Raw genomic sequence first — 14,707 nt, 5'->3', positions numbered from 1 at the left:
AAAAATTATAAACGGTAAAAGAGAAAATGATAGAGTACGCGCTAACATGTGATTCAAATAACGAAGAACACTGACTTGGTGAAAAAAGAATTTGTGCTGAAGAAAACCTAGTTTGCGTGCGAATTAAGAGAAGGTAAAAAAAATTTGTGAGTAAGATTATGAGATATTTATAGGGGATGTAAATTTGAAAAGGCTTCTCCAGAATGACAAAAAGGGCGGTTAAAAATTAAAGACCCAAAACTGACCACATGTCACACGCTGCATGGATAAAAGTGGAGTAGGGAACAATGAAGCGACATGCGACAGTGAAGTGATAGTTTATTCACTGTCGCATAATGTTGGTCCCGAATTTTACAACAGGAAGTATTGTAGAGGGGGTGAATACAATTCCTTTTTGTTTAAACAGATAATGTAGCAATTAAGTGTATTTAAACAAGTAATTAAATAAGAGTCGAGGGTAATTTTCAACTTATTCTTTTATTGATATAAATCTCAAGGAATCACAACTATTCTAAGGCAGAATAAATAGTTGGTTGATACAGATTACACCTAAAATAGTTTGAGAGGATATCTTAAGCTTTACACAGTTTGGACTGTATTTAATTTATACCCACACCACTAAATATTACAATAGTGGAGTCATTTATTTATAAAAGTCTTATTAACCAGGTAATCGATCTATTGTGTACTGGTACATAGGATGTCTGTACTTGAGTCGACAACATCATCAGAAAGTGTGCACTTCCTTTTTCCTCTTTGGTGGCTATTTGCAGGAACACCCCAAATTGGTTTGGACATACTATTTGAATAAATAAATAGAATTTTGGGTTCCCTAGGCGTTGACAAGTATTAACCCATGTCTACACATGCGTTAAACTCTTGCATTCCCATGTGGTCTTGTAAGGTCACTTGTCAGCCGTCAACGCGTGACCTTTTCTATTCAACTTTTATCTTCGACTGCTGTTGAATAGTACAATTGATGTAGACCACTCAGGAAACTATTATGCTTGTAATGGAGCATAATTGTCTAAGTGTGGTATGCTGCTACCAGCTATGTTGGGTCATCAACTTGTTCACTTGATCTTCTATACATGCTAGGCACATCCTGTGCTTGTTGAAGAATGTTGTCTATCTTGTGCTGATAGACCAGGCAGCATACTGCTACACTTGACACAACAAACAATGATGTCTAAACATAAATAAACATATGTTGGCCGCACATAACAATTAGTGTACATATTGATGTTTTGTCATAATTAAATCTTTAATCACTTTGGAGACTCAACACATAATGACTCACGCCAAAAACAAAACCTTCGTATTTAACGCAACATACCAACCACTTCAATTTCTTTATTCAAATATGAATTGAAATTTGAATCTAATAGTTAAGTTAGACGCTATGCGCGCTTCCGTGTATAATCTCGAACTGGGAGGACTTAATGTTTCATAACCCGTCCTAATCCATCCGGACGAAGTCCATATCGATTATAAACGATTCACAACAGTTGATTACATCGCGAGGTACTTGACCTCAATATGATCATTTTACAAACATTGCATTCGTTTTTGAAAAGACAATCTTTCATTACATCGAAAGTTGACGGCAGGCATACCATTTCATAATATATCTAACTATAATTGACTTAATAATAATCTTGATGAACGCAACGACTCGAATGCAACGTCTTTTGAAATATGTCATGAATGACTCCAAGTAATATCTCTATAATGAGCAAATGCACAGCGAAAGATTTCTTTCATACCTGAGAATAAACATGCTTTAAAATGTCAACCAAAAGGTTGGTGAGTTCATTAGTTTATCATAACAATCATTTCAATATTTTAATAGACCACAAGATTTCATTTCCAATTCTCATAAATATACGTCCCATGCATAGAGACAAAAATATCATTCATATGGATTGAACACCTGGTAACCGACATTAACAAGATGCATATAAGAATATCCCCTATCGTTCCGGGAAATCCTTCGGACATGATAAAAACATCATCGAAGTACTAAAGCATCCGGTACTTTGGATGGGGTTCGTTAGGTCCAATAGATCTATCTTTAGGATTCACGTCAATTAGTTGATCGGTTTACTAATTCTTAGGTTACCGAGCAAAAAGGGGCATATTCGGCTTCGATCGTTCAACCATATAATGCAGTTTCGATTACTTGTGTCTATTTCGTAAAATATTTGTAAAAATTGCGCATGTATTCTCAGCCCAAAAATATAAAGGGTAAAAAGGCAAATGAAACTCACCTAATGTATTTTGTAGTAAAAATACATATGATGACATTGAACAACTGAACAATGCAGGGTTGGCCTCGGATTCACGAACCTATATTAATCATACTTCTATTAAAACATATAATATATATATCATAATTGTATTTATTAATATATATTATTTATATATATTTTTGTAGTTAAATAAGAATTATACTAGATTCCATTTAAAAACATATACTTTATGTTATAACTTAAATTATATGATATATGTGTGTGTGTGTGTATATATATATATATATATATATATATATATATATATATATATATATATATATATATATATATATATATATATATATATATATATATATATATATATAAAGTGATTAATATAGTTATATTAATATCTATATATTAAAAATACTTAATTTGTTGTATGTAATTTTTATATAAGTAATGTTAATATAACTTATATATAGTTATATGTAATATTAATATAATTGTATTATATGTAATAAGTATGTTATATGTACAATATATTTATTTGTTCCAAAAATGATAGTTTTGATATTAATGATTTACTCATAATAATAATAATTTTATTAAAAATGATAATATTAATAATAATGATAATTTTGTTAAAAATGATACTTTTGTTTAATAATAATAATAATATACTAATAGTTACAAAGGTGATGCTAATACCAATATTAATGAATATAATGATAACTTGTATTATTTTCATAATAATAATAATAATCCTTAATGATAACAATAATAACATTTATACTAATAATAATAGAAATCTTATTAATGATATTATCAATAATTATACTACTTAAGGTTAATACTTATAATTATGTTTGCATATATATATATATATATATATATATATATATATATATATATATATATATATATATATATATATATATATATATATTTACAAAATTGTTCGTGAATCGTCGGGATTAGTCAAAGGTTAACGGTATCCATATAACCATTTCAAAATGTGGTGACTCAATATTACAGCCTTTGTTTATCTTGTCGAATTCATATAAAGATTAAGTTTAAATTTGATCGGAAATTTCCGGGTCGTCACATAATGATACGCATACCCGAATCCCTCGAGCAGCGCATCACATGTGCTGCTCACGTGTTCATCATAGACTAATCAACAGTTTAAGCTAACATAAACGCTCAACTAAATGGCGCATATATATATCGAGTATAAGTCATTGAGCGCCAACGTAGGTAAACATGCGCTGGCATAAAACCTGCGTAAAGGAGTGCAACCTGTCATCCACAGTAAAGCGCAAACAAACAAAAGATAGCATACCATGATCCGGACATTGTATGTCGCCGACACTATAGCCTGCAAAGAAACTATGGTAGACAAGAAACAGATTCGACAAGATGCTTTTACTTTTGTCAGCTTTGTAGGCAAAATAGTACGACCAATATAAAGCATGTTTTATTTATCGTATTACGTGACACTTATGGACAAATGCATTTTGACTATAAATAGAGTGTTAACGCTTCATTTTAAGAGACCGAGATATGCATAACAATCTCAATACAAAGCATTATTGATTGAACCCTCGCTACCGGATTGCACAGCATCCTGCCCGCGCTACCGGACTCACAACATATTAAGCTTTACTGTGACGGTTACACATAACGTTCTACTAACACTAACCCTAATACCTCCCTGATCCATTGATACCGGCTTTCCCGACGATGATGGGTCGACGTTTAACTACCCATGTCAAAGTTCTTCATCTCACAATTGGGTAATTCACGGTAAACCGGACCGAAGAGTTAAACTCGAATGACTCTTAAATCCCTCTATCTTATTGTCAAGTATGGACCGAATTCATTGAATCTATTCTATGCTTGATCATAAAGTATTCCGTGTTTGTTTTGAGACTCCATGATTAGAACATTAGAGGAACGCCAAGTAGAATTTTGAGGTACAGTGAGGGAACGTTGAATATGAGAATTAAAGGAACTTTGACTACTATTCATGCACTAATATTAAATATAATAAATTTTCCCAACAAAACGAAAAAATAAAATATGATTTATGGCTTAGCCACCATACATTTTTTGTATATAAAAAACTAAGAAACTTGACAACATATATAGAAATCATACAAGATTTGTAATCTGCACTTCTTGTTCTTAAATCTTACACCCATACACACAAATGCTAATAAAGCTCTTTACTCTTTAGAGGGATTTGGATGCTGAACCACCCTTTGTGTCCCCATCACAAAACACCCTAATGTAAAAATGAGTAAAAAAGTGCCCTTTAAGACTTAAAGGCACAAATGACCATATAACCACAATTTTGACTTGGTAAATCCACGTGTCTTATTATTTCCAACATTCTGGTGTCAAGGAATGATCCCTTTTGTTGTCCCAACAATAGTTATAAACCATATAGTGTCTTTGCACCCATTTCATGGCCATTTGTTGCCTCCTACTTAGACCCCCTCTCCGGTTTGGAGAGGCCGAGACAGGGTGGCACCGCGCTGATGAGTAGGCCGAGCAACCCATTGCTTTAAAATTGGTGAACCTTCCGACAAACGGTTGATACGTGTAATCGGCTTTGTATTTACCATCTTCAGTGGCCCAAGAAGATGCGTCCCATATTGACCCATATAACCACATTGGCCTTAAAGGGAATGTTGTGTCACTTTTTCTAGGGTACCTTCTTATTGGTATATCATCCACAAAAAATCTAGAAAACACATGATGAGAATACACTTTAGATTACAAGGTTCAAGTATATATATATATATATATATATATATATATATATATATATATATATATATATATATATATATATATATATATATATATATATATATATATATATATATATATATATATATATATATATATATTATGTTTGATAGTTAGTAATTAACTAATAAATAAATAAAAAAAATCAAATAGTTAGGGACAACCACTTGCAACCTCATGTGATATGGGTAAAATATAGTTAAAACAATAGTGACATGGTAATTTTATACAAAGTATTATTATTTCTTCAATGATAATTGTCTCTCAACAATAATAAAAAAGAGATCCAAGATAAAGGACATCGAAATTAATGCAAATTTCCAGACCCGTGATCCAGAATATGTCCATTTATATAGATCAAAAACACCAAAAATAATAGAGAACTGATATATACACTACTATTTTAAATCATTGTTTTAAATGTATACACCATCAAATATGTTTTAAATATTATACAGTACAATACTATAAATTACATCTAATGATTTTAACGAGGATAAAAAAAACCCGTGCTTTGTTACGGGGTAGTTTTGTTCGGTTAACGGTCTGTGAATTGAACGTTTAAAAAATCGGTTAACGATCGAGTAACTAAACGTTAAAAAATAAAGGAATAAAAAAGACGGGAAAAAAGGAAGTAGAAAAAAGTTACTCGTATAATAGTTTCACTGCGGGGTGACTTTGATCGATTAACCGTCAGCTAATTTAAAATTTTAAAAAAAGTTCATGGTTAATTAATTAAACGTTTAAATTAAATGAATGAAAAAAGAAGTGGGAGAAGTTGTAAAAAAAATATTGAGAAAAGGTAAAAGGAAAAAAAATAAAAAAATAAAAATACTCAATTACCAAAATACCCCCAAAGTTGGGGGTATTTACATGTTTGCCAGCATGAATAGTACCCATTCTCATAAGAATTAGTATATGCTTATAATATAATTATAATATAATAATTATAATATAATATAATATAATTATAATATAATATAATATAATATAATTTTAATTTAGAAATAGTAGTGTACGAATGATAGCCCAATCATAATCAAAGTTTCATTCATAATTCAAAAACATATAATATATTTTTTGAATTATAAATAAATAACATACAGTATATAGCAAGGCAAAACTTACATTAAATCATGCGGGCTCCATAAAATAGCATAGTGATGAAAATTTTTGGTAGGGTCAAACCATAAATGAAACTTCATTTCTCTTCCAATAATCTTGCCATCACCACTTCCTCTAATGTAAACATTAGTTTGTAATGTGTATGGCTTCCCAAATGTTGTTCCAAGGAATTCAATGTCAACCTCATCATGAAACCCCGGGTGTGCCTCATTGTTTGAAAGCTATCATTTAACATTTTCAAATAGGTATAGATCAATATGTATAGTTGTACAATTATTTCCGTTCTAACTTACAAATTAAAGTTCGTTTTAAAATGTACTCCGTACATTATTTACCGACATATATGATTTGATATATCGTACACTTGTTTATAACTTGTTGATATCCATATATTAATTTGTTGCACGGATAATTTTTATTTAATTTACATGTGTATGTAAAGTACTTGTTGATATCCATATAATTAAGGGTGTTGATATGTACACAACCCATTTTTGTTATGTACACAACCATCATGTTTTACAGTGTTGTACAGTACAACATTCGAAAGCATGATGGTTGTGTACATAACAAAAATGAGTTGTGTACATATCACTCCCCTATAATTAATTTGTTGCACGGATAATTTTTATTTAACATACATGTGTATTTAAAGTACTGTAAATAATAAAAAAGATATTCTTTTTAACGACAACTCTTAAAGTTGTAGTTAAAACACATTTTAAACACTTGTAAATAGTAGTTACTTATTAATTTATTAGTGGCGGTTACATGAATGTAAAACTCTTGAAAGCGTATTAAAGACATCTCTTAGGGCTGTCTAGTTAAGGTCCAAATACGCGTTTCGACTCGATCAAGTATCAACTTCGATTGAGTACAAAGTTTTAGATTCTCAATTAACCTAACTTGATAGGAAGGGAACTACTCGTATATCCTACTCGTTATAAGACTATCACACACAAGACCCACCGATTACCGTCTTTACAAATCTAATACTGAATCATATTTGTTATAATTCAGTAGGCTTATAACTACCTTTAGTGGTTTGATTCTTGATGTTATAATTCAGTAGGCTTATAACTACCTTTAGTGGTTTGATTCTTGATGTTATAATTCAGTAGGCTTATAACTACCTTTAGTGATTTGATTCTTGATTTAGAATACTAATAATGAAGTGTAAGAACAAAGATGATAATGGAGAGAAAGAAAGAAACACTTTGTAAGTGTGAGAAATGGTGCAAGTTTAATGCTTGCATTCATGAGTATTTATAGCCTAAAATCTCAATATAAAAATACATACTTTGTGTACCAAAATTGACTATATGTATACACCAAAATTGACTATCCATATCTATATTATTATTATTATTATAACACTCCCCCTTGGATAGCAATTTTATTTTGTTGAAGATCAACTATAAATTACTGCCTCGTTAAAAACCTTGCTAAAGAAAACCCAGTGGGAAAAAACTTTAGCTAAGGGAAAAAGAGTGCAGCATGGAGTTGACTCCCCCTCAAGTAGACATCGCTTCAGCTGTTACATCTTTTGAACATGTCTCATGCCAATGTTATGAACGTGTGTTCTGAAAATAGCAGTTGGAAGTGCTTTCGTGAAAATATCAGCAGAGTTTTTGCTAGATTGCACATATCTCATTTCAATCTGGTTGTCCTTAATGAGATTTTGAGTGTATGAGAAGAATCTAGGTGGTATGTGTTTTGTTCGGTCACTTTTGATATACCCTTCTTTCATCTGTGCTATGCAAGCTGCATTATCTTCATAGATAGTTGTTGGACTTTTATCGCGTTCTAGTCCACAAGAATCAGTAATGAGTTGTGTCATTGATCTCAACCAAAAACATTCTCGAGTAGCTTCATGTAATGCAATCACTTCGGCATGATTTGACGATGTAGCAACAAGTGTTTGTTTTTGAGAACGCCATGATATTGCAGTACCTCCATTTAGGAATACATATCCAGTTTGAGATTTAGCTTTATGTGGATCAGATAAATAACCTGCATCTGCATAACCAACCAAATCTTGTTTTGATTCGTTAGAATAAAATAATCCTAAATCAGTAGTTCCTCGAAGGTATCGAAATATGTGTTTGATCCCATTCCAGTGTCTTTTGGTAGGAGCAGAGCTGAACCTTGCCAACAAATTAACTGCAAAAGAAATGTCAGGTCTTGTACAATTTGTAAGATACATAAGAGCTCCAATTGCACTAAGATATGGTACTTCTGGTCCAAGAATGTCTTCTTGATCTTCACATGGACGAAATGGATCAGCTTCAACATTGAGTGATCTAACAACCATAGGAGTACTTAATGGTTTTGCCTTGTCCATATTGAAACGTTTCAAAATCTTTTCAGTATATGTTGTTTGATGTACAAGTAAACCATTAGGCATATGCTCAATTTGTAAACCAAGGCAATACTTGGTTTTTCCGAGATCTTTCATTTCAAATTCTTTCTTTAGAAGTTGAATGGCTTCATGGATCTCTTTATTTGTACCTATGATGTTAAGATCATCAACATAAACAGCTATGATCACATATCCGGATGTTGTTTTCTTAATGAAAACACAAGGGCAAGTAAGATTATTTGTATACCCTTTGCTTATCAAGTAATCACTTAATCGGTTATACCACATACGTCCCGATTGTTTTAACCCATATAAAGATCTTTGTAATTTAATCGAATACATTTCTTTGGGTTTTGCATTTGATGCTTCTGGTACCTTAAATCCTTCAGGTATCTTCATATATATATCACTATCAAGTGATCCATATAGATAAGCAGTCACAACATCCATGAGATGCATTTCTAAATTTTTAGAAACTGCCAGACTGATTAAGTACCTAAAAGTAATTGCATCCATAACAGGAGAATAAGTTTCTTCATAATCAATTCCCGGTCTTTGAGAAAAACCTTGAGCTACAAGTCTAGCTTTATACCTTGTAACTTCATTTTTCTCATTTCTTTTTCGGACAAAAATCCATCTGTATCCTACAGGTTTCACATCTTTAGGAGTGAGAATGATGGATCCGAAAACTTTTCTTTTATTGAGTGATTCTAATTCAGCTCGTATTGCTTCTTTCCATTGAGCCCAATCATGTCTATTTTGACATTCAACCATAGATGTTGGTTCTGGATCATCATCATTATTCATGATGTCATATGCAACATTAAATGAAAATTTCTCATCAAGATTTTTCATTTCATTTCGGTTCCATAATATTTTTGAATATGCATAATTGATTGCAATTTCTGTATTGACATCATCAATCTCCTCTGCAGTAGGAGTACTGATTTGTGGTTCTTCTTGAACACTTTCTTTTACTTCATTATCAGCTGATTTTCTTTTTCGAGGATTTTTATCCTTTGAACCGATTGGTCTTCCACGTTTCTGACGTGGCAAAGATTCATGAGTGACGTTATTGCCAGCTTTTGGAATTTCAATTCGAGCTGGAGTATTTACTGCTGGTATATATGATTTTGTCACCGTTTTTGTATCTGTAAATGCATCAGGCAATTGATTTGCAAGTTCTTGTATATGCATTATCTTTTGAACTTCTGTCTCGCATTCTTTTGTGCGAGGATCAAGATACTTTAATTGAGGTTCACACCATGAAACATCATTTTCTTTATTTTTCATTTCTCCCCCTAATCTAGGGAACAATGTTTCATTAAAATGACAATCAGCAAAACGTGCTGTAAAAACGTCACCTGTCATAGGTTCAATATACCTTAATATTGAAGATGTTTCATATCCAACATATATTCCCAACCTCCTTTGAGGACCCATTTTTGTACGTTGTGGTGTCGCAATTGGAACATACACTGCACAACCAAATGTTCTAAGATGGGAAATATTTGGCTCTTGACCAAAAGCAAGTTGTAGGGGGGAATATTTATGACTTGCACTTGGTCTGATGCGAATCAATGCAGCAGCATGTAAAATTGCATGACCCCATATAGATACAGGGAGTTTTGTTCTCATTATCAATGGTCTAGCGATTAACTGTAAACGTTTAATCAATGACTCGGCTAAACCATTTTGTGTATGCACATGAGCAACAGAATGTTCAACAACAATTCCTATAGACATGCAATAGTCATTAAATGCTTGAGATGTAAATTCACCAGCATTATCAAGTCTCACCCTTTTAATGGTGTAATCAGGAAAATGAGCTCTCAATTTAATAATTTGGGCAAGAAATTTTGCAAATGCCACATTACGGCTTGATAACAGACAAACATGAGACCATCTGCTAGATGCGTCTATTAGAACCATGAAATATCTAAATGGTCCACATGGTGGATGAATTGGTCCACATATATCACCTTGAATTCTTTCAAGAAATATTGGTGATTCTTTCTCAACCTTAAGTGGTGAGGGTCTAGTTATCAATTTTCCAAGAGAGCAAGATGTACATGGAACCATTGTATCATGATGGATTTTTCTATCCTTTAGTGGATGTCCATGAGTACATTCAATAATCCTTTTCATCATTGTTGATCCTGGATGGCCTAATCTGTTATGCCATAAACTGAATACACCAGGATCAATATATTTTTCGTTAACTACCATATGTATTTCTGGTACATTTATATGTGTATAATGTAATCCAGAACTAAGTCTTGGCAGTTTTTCAACCACATGACTCTTGTCAGTGATACTTAAATATTTCTCATTTTCTGTTGTCACTGACTAATAATCATACCCGTTAATGTATATGTCGGAGAAACTCAATAAATTTCTGCTTGACTTGGGAGAAAATAAGGCATCATTTATTAAAAATTTTGTACCATTTGGTAGTATGAAATTTGCCTTTCCTATCCCTTTTATCAAGTTAGCAGGTCCTGATATTGTATGTATAGTTCCTTCCGTTGGTTTTAGATCAATAAAATATTTCTCGGATTTAAGTATAGTGTGTGTAGTTCCACTGTCTGCTATACAGAGATCTCCACCACTTGATTGATGTTGTATTCCAGCAAAATTCATATTGAACTTCATATATAAGAAATAAATAGTGAGTACATTAATATTACACAATATTTTAAACGCAAATAGATAGTACTGAAACATTTAGCAAACATAATGACAAAGACAGACGATATTAAATCGTTTATTTTTCAAAAGACACACAACTTAAACATTCAAGAAATCTTCATATAAATCAGATGGTTTCTCAGTGACTGTTGGATCAATATTATCCACAAAATTTACTTCCTTTTCTTTACCTTTCAGCGAATCCTGATACATCTTAACAAGATGTTTAGATGTTCGGCAAGTATTAGCCCAGTGGCCCATTCTACCACATCTGTAGCAAGATTCTTCAGAATTTTTAGAAGAATTTTCTTCAACATCTTGTTTAATGGGCTTGTTTTGTGGTTGATATTTATATTTTCGTGGATTACTATTTCTTTGACCACCACGGCCACGACCACGACCACGTCCACGCCCATTACCATTACCATAAGGATGGTTTCTACCATAGTTATGGCTTTTGGCATGATGATGGTGATGGTTATTATAACCACGACCTTGCCCGCGTCCTTGTCCCTGTTTATAATTATTTGCAGTATTTGCTTCAGGGATTGCAAGTGTACCAGTAGGACGGGATTGCTGATTTTTCATTAATAGCTCATCATTTTGCTCTGCAACTAAGAGATATGAATTAAGTTCAGGATATGTTTTGAACTTTAGCATTCTCAAATTTCTTTGCACTGTGATGTTTGCAGCATTCATTGTGGAGAAAGTTTTCTCCATCATGTCTGCATCACTAATTTCATGTCCACAGAATTTAAGTTGTGAACATGTATTATACAGAGCTGAGCTGTATTCATTTACTTTCTTAAAGTCTTGGAACCTTAATGTTCTCCATTGTTCCATTGCAGCTGGAAGTAAAATTTCTCTTTGATTATTGAATCTGCTTTTGAGACCTTCCCATAAAACATGGGGATCTTCTACAGTCACATAATTATTTTGTAAGCATTCATCAATATGTTGATGAATAAAGCAACATGCCGTAGCTTGTTCTTTTTCAGAACAAGTGTTGTTTTCATTTATGGTTTCAAGAATGCCCATTGATTTAAGATGCATTTTTACTTTTATAACCCATGGCATGTAGTTGTTTCCAGTTGATTCTAAAGGAGTAAATTTAAGCTTTTCCAGATTCGACATTTTCTATTATCAAAAATTAAAACAAACATCATGATAAATTAGAGTCAATTTATATTCATAAGTATATAAACATTAAACATAAATTTAATATAACATAAATGATAAGTAGGTGACAGTGTCGACCATGTGTAAGCAATCATAAATAAATGTTATATAACAAAAATATAAATATTAGTAAACATAAATGAAAATTTGGCGACAGTGTCGACCATATATTTTTCCAGGTGGTATAACCGACCTATATCATTCTGGTGGTATAACCGACCATATATCATTTTGGTGGTATAACCGACCATATATCATTTTGGTGGTATAACCGACCATATATCATTTTGGTGGCAGAGCCAACCATATTTAGTATTAAGATTATCGTGCTGATAACGTGTTATAATTCAGTAGGCTTATAACTACCTTTAGTGGTTTGATTCTTGATGTTATAATTCAGTAGGCTTATAACTACCTTTAGTGGTTTGATTCTTGATGTTATAATTCAGTAGGCTTATAACTACCTTTAGTGATTTGATTCTTGATTTAGAATACTAATAATGAAGTGTAAGAACAAAGATGATAATGGAGAGAAAGAAAGAAACACTTTGTAAGTGTGAGAAATGGTGCAAGTTTAATGCTTGCATTCATGAGTATTTATAGCCTAAAATCTCAATATAAAAATACATACTTTGTGTACCAAAATTGACTATATGTATACACCAAAATTGACTATCCATATCTATATTATTATTATTATTATTATAACAATATTCACACTTTACATACTAAATTATTTTGATTGATTAAAAAACAAAACAGTAACCACTTGAAATAGATATTTAAATACTTCCAATGTGATGGAAGGGGGAACCGGACATAAGTAGTACGTATAGATTCTGCAAATCCTAATGACGCAAATTCAGAACATGTTTTTTACTTTTTTAGACCATACACATTTACTAAAATAAGTTAAGAGGTATTCTCTCATCAGGAAATTGGTATATCCGTATATATATTTCTTTATCTAGCTCTCTGTATATTTTAAATGTGGATTACTTGCTTATTTTAAATAATGTAAAGCCTAATTATGGAGTACTTTTTAGAAAAATTACAAAAAGGGAGGAGTTGAGGACGTGACTTAGCGAAAAGTATAATAAATGGGAAAGGGCATTAAGTATTGCGTGGAACAGAGTGTTGTAAAGTGAGCATTAAAGCTTGTACTAATCAATCATTGAAATATTTATGATCTAACGCTTACATAGAATGCTGTTATCACTCCAGCAGTGTAACCCGGTTGAAGTTTGATGGATGCTCCAAAGTACCCGGATCGAAATGGTTTTACCGACTTGAACCCGCTTCCTGTAATCATACATCTTTACATAATTATAAGAATTTTTCTAACGACAATCTTTAAAACTGTCATTAACGACTTAACGTGCATAAAATAAGTATACAATTTAAAAAGCTTCGTTTTCAAGTCAGTAAATAACTGCTCAATACAACTCTTTAAAGCACCTACTAACGACTGCCCTAGAGATTATCATTAGTAAAATCTAATTATATATTTATATTTATACTTTGTAATATAATATAAAATGAGTTTTCTTTAACAAAATAAACTTAAAATATATACTCCGTATTGTCCTATTTTGACTTTTAATATTTTTCTTTATCAAATTTAACTTTCAATAAATTTATTTATGTTATATATATAGAAATGATGAAAATTATATAAATTAATTGAGTAAGTTTGGACCTCATTTTAAGAGGAATTACTCATAAAAGAAAAAAAATTAAATATAAGAGAAAAGGGGGAAGAAAAGAGTGACCTGATGTACGGTCGAGCCAGATGGCAAGAGCATTGTTATTGATGGTTTGATGACTAGGACCCCAAAGGTTTCTAAATCCTTGGTTAAATGTCATAGACCTGAATTTTGAGCTTGGGTAGAACCTAGGAGAAGGTGGCCAATATCCAGCATTGGTCAATGATGGTCCAGTGAGTATAACTATAAAAACAAGTGAAAACAACACTAAAATCCCCATATAAAAAGAAGGGTAAAGAAAATAGACAAGAGTGGAGAGGGGGTAATGAGAATGAGTGATGGTGATGATGATGTGAAGGTGTATAAATGGAGAGATGTGAGACGTGAAGTGAGGTACAGTAAAACCTCTATAAATTAATAATGTTGGAATTGGGATATTTTATTAAATTAGCAAAATATTATTATTGGATAAATTTATAAATTATTAATTTAAAAAATTAGCATATATTTGTGAGCAAGTCTCAAATTAATGATCGACATTCGTAATTACCATGTTCGTTCATTTTACCTATTTGAATAAAACATAAGCA

General features: G+C 31.8%; 1 protein-coding gene across 1 annotated transcript; it reads right to left on the bottom strand.

Moving 5' to 3' along the window:
• Window positions 1–4,619: 4,619 nt before the first annotated feature.
• On the bottom strand, window positions 4,620–14,397 carry LOC139853171 (probable xyloglucan endotransglucosylase/hydrolase protein 32). Its single transcript, XM_071842552.1, has 4 exons — window positions 14,184–14,397; window positions 13,613–13,713; window positions 6,183–6,400; window positions 4,620–4,986 (listed from the first exon to the last, which is right to left on the bottom strand). The coding sequence occupies exons 1-4, from the start codon at window positions 14,395–14,397 to the stop codon at window positions 4,620–4,622; spliced, it is 900 nt and encodes a 299-aa protein (XP_071698653.1).
• Between the last annotated feature and the right edge of the window lie 310 nt (window positions 14,398–14,707).

Source organism: Rutidosis leptorrhynchoides, chromosome 6 (genome assembly GCF_046630445.1).
Source record: "Rutidosis leptorrhynchoides isolate AG116_Rl617_1_P2 chromosome 6, CSIRO_AGI_Rlap_v1, whole genome shotgun sequence".
NCBI classification, from domain to species: domain Eukaryota; kingdom Viridiplantae; phylum Streptophyta; class Magnoliopsida; order Asterales; family Asteraceae; genus Rutidosis; species Rutidosis leptorrhynchoides.
Note: the sequence above shows the minus strand (reverse complement) of the source record. Positions and strands in the feature narration are given on the sequence as shown.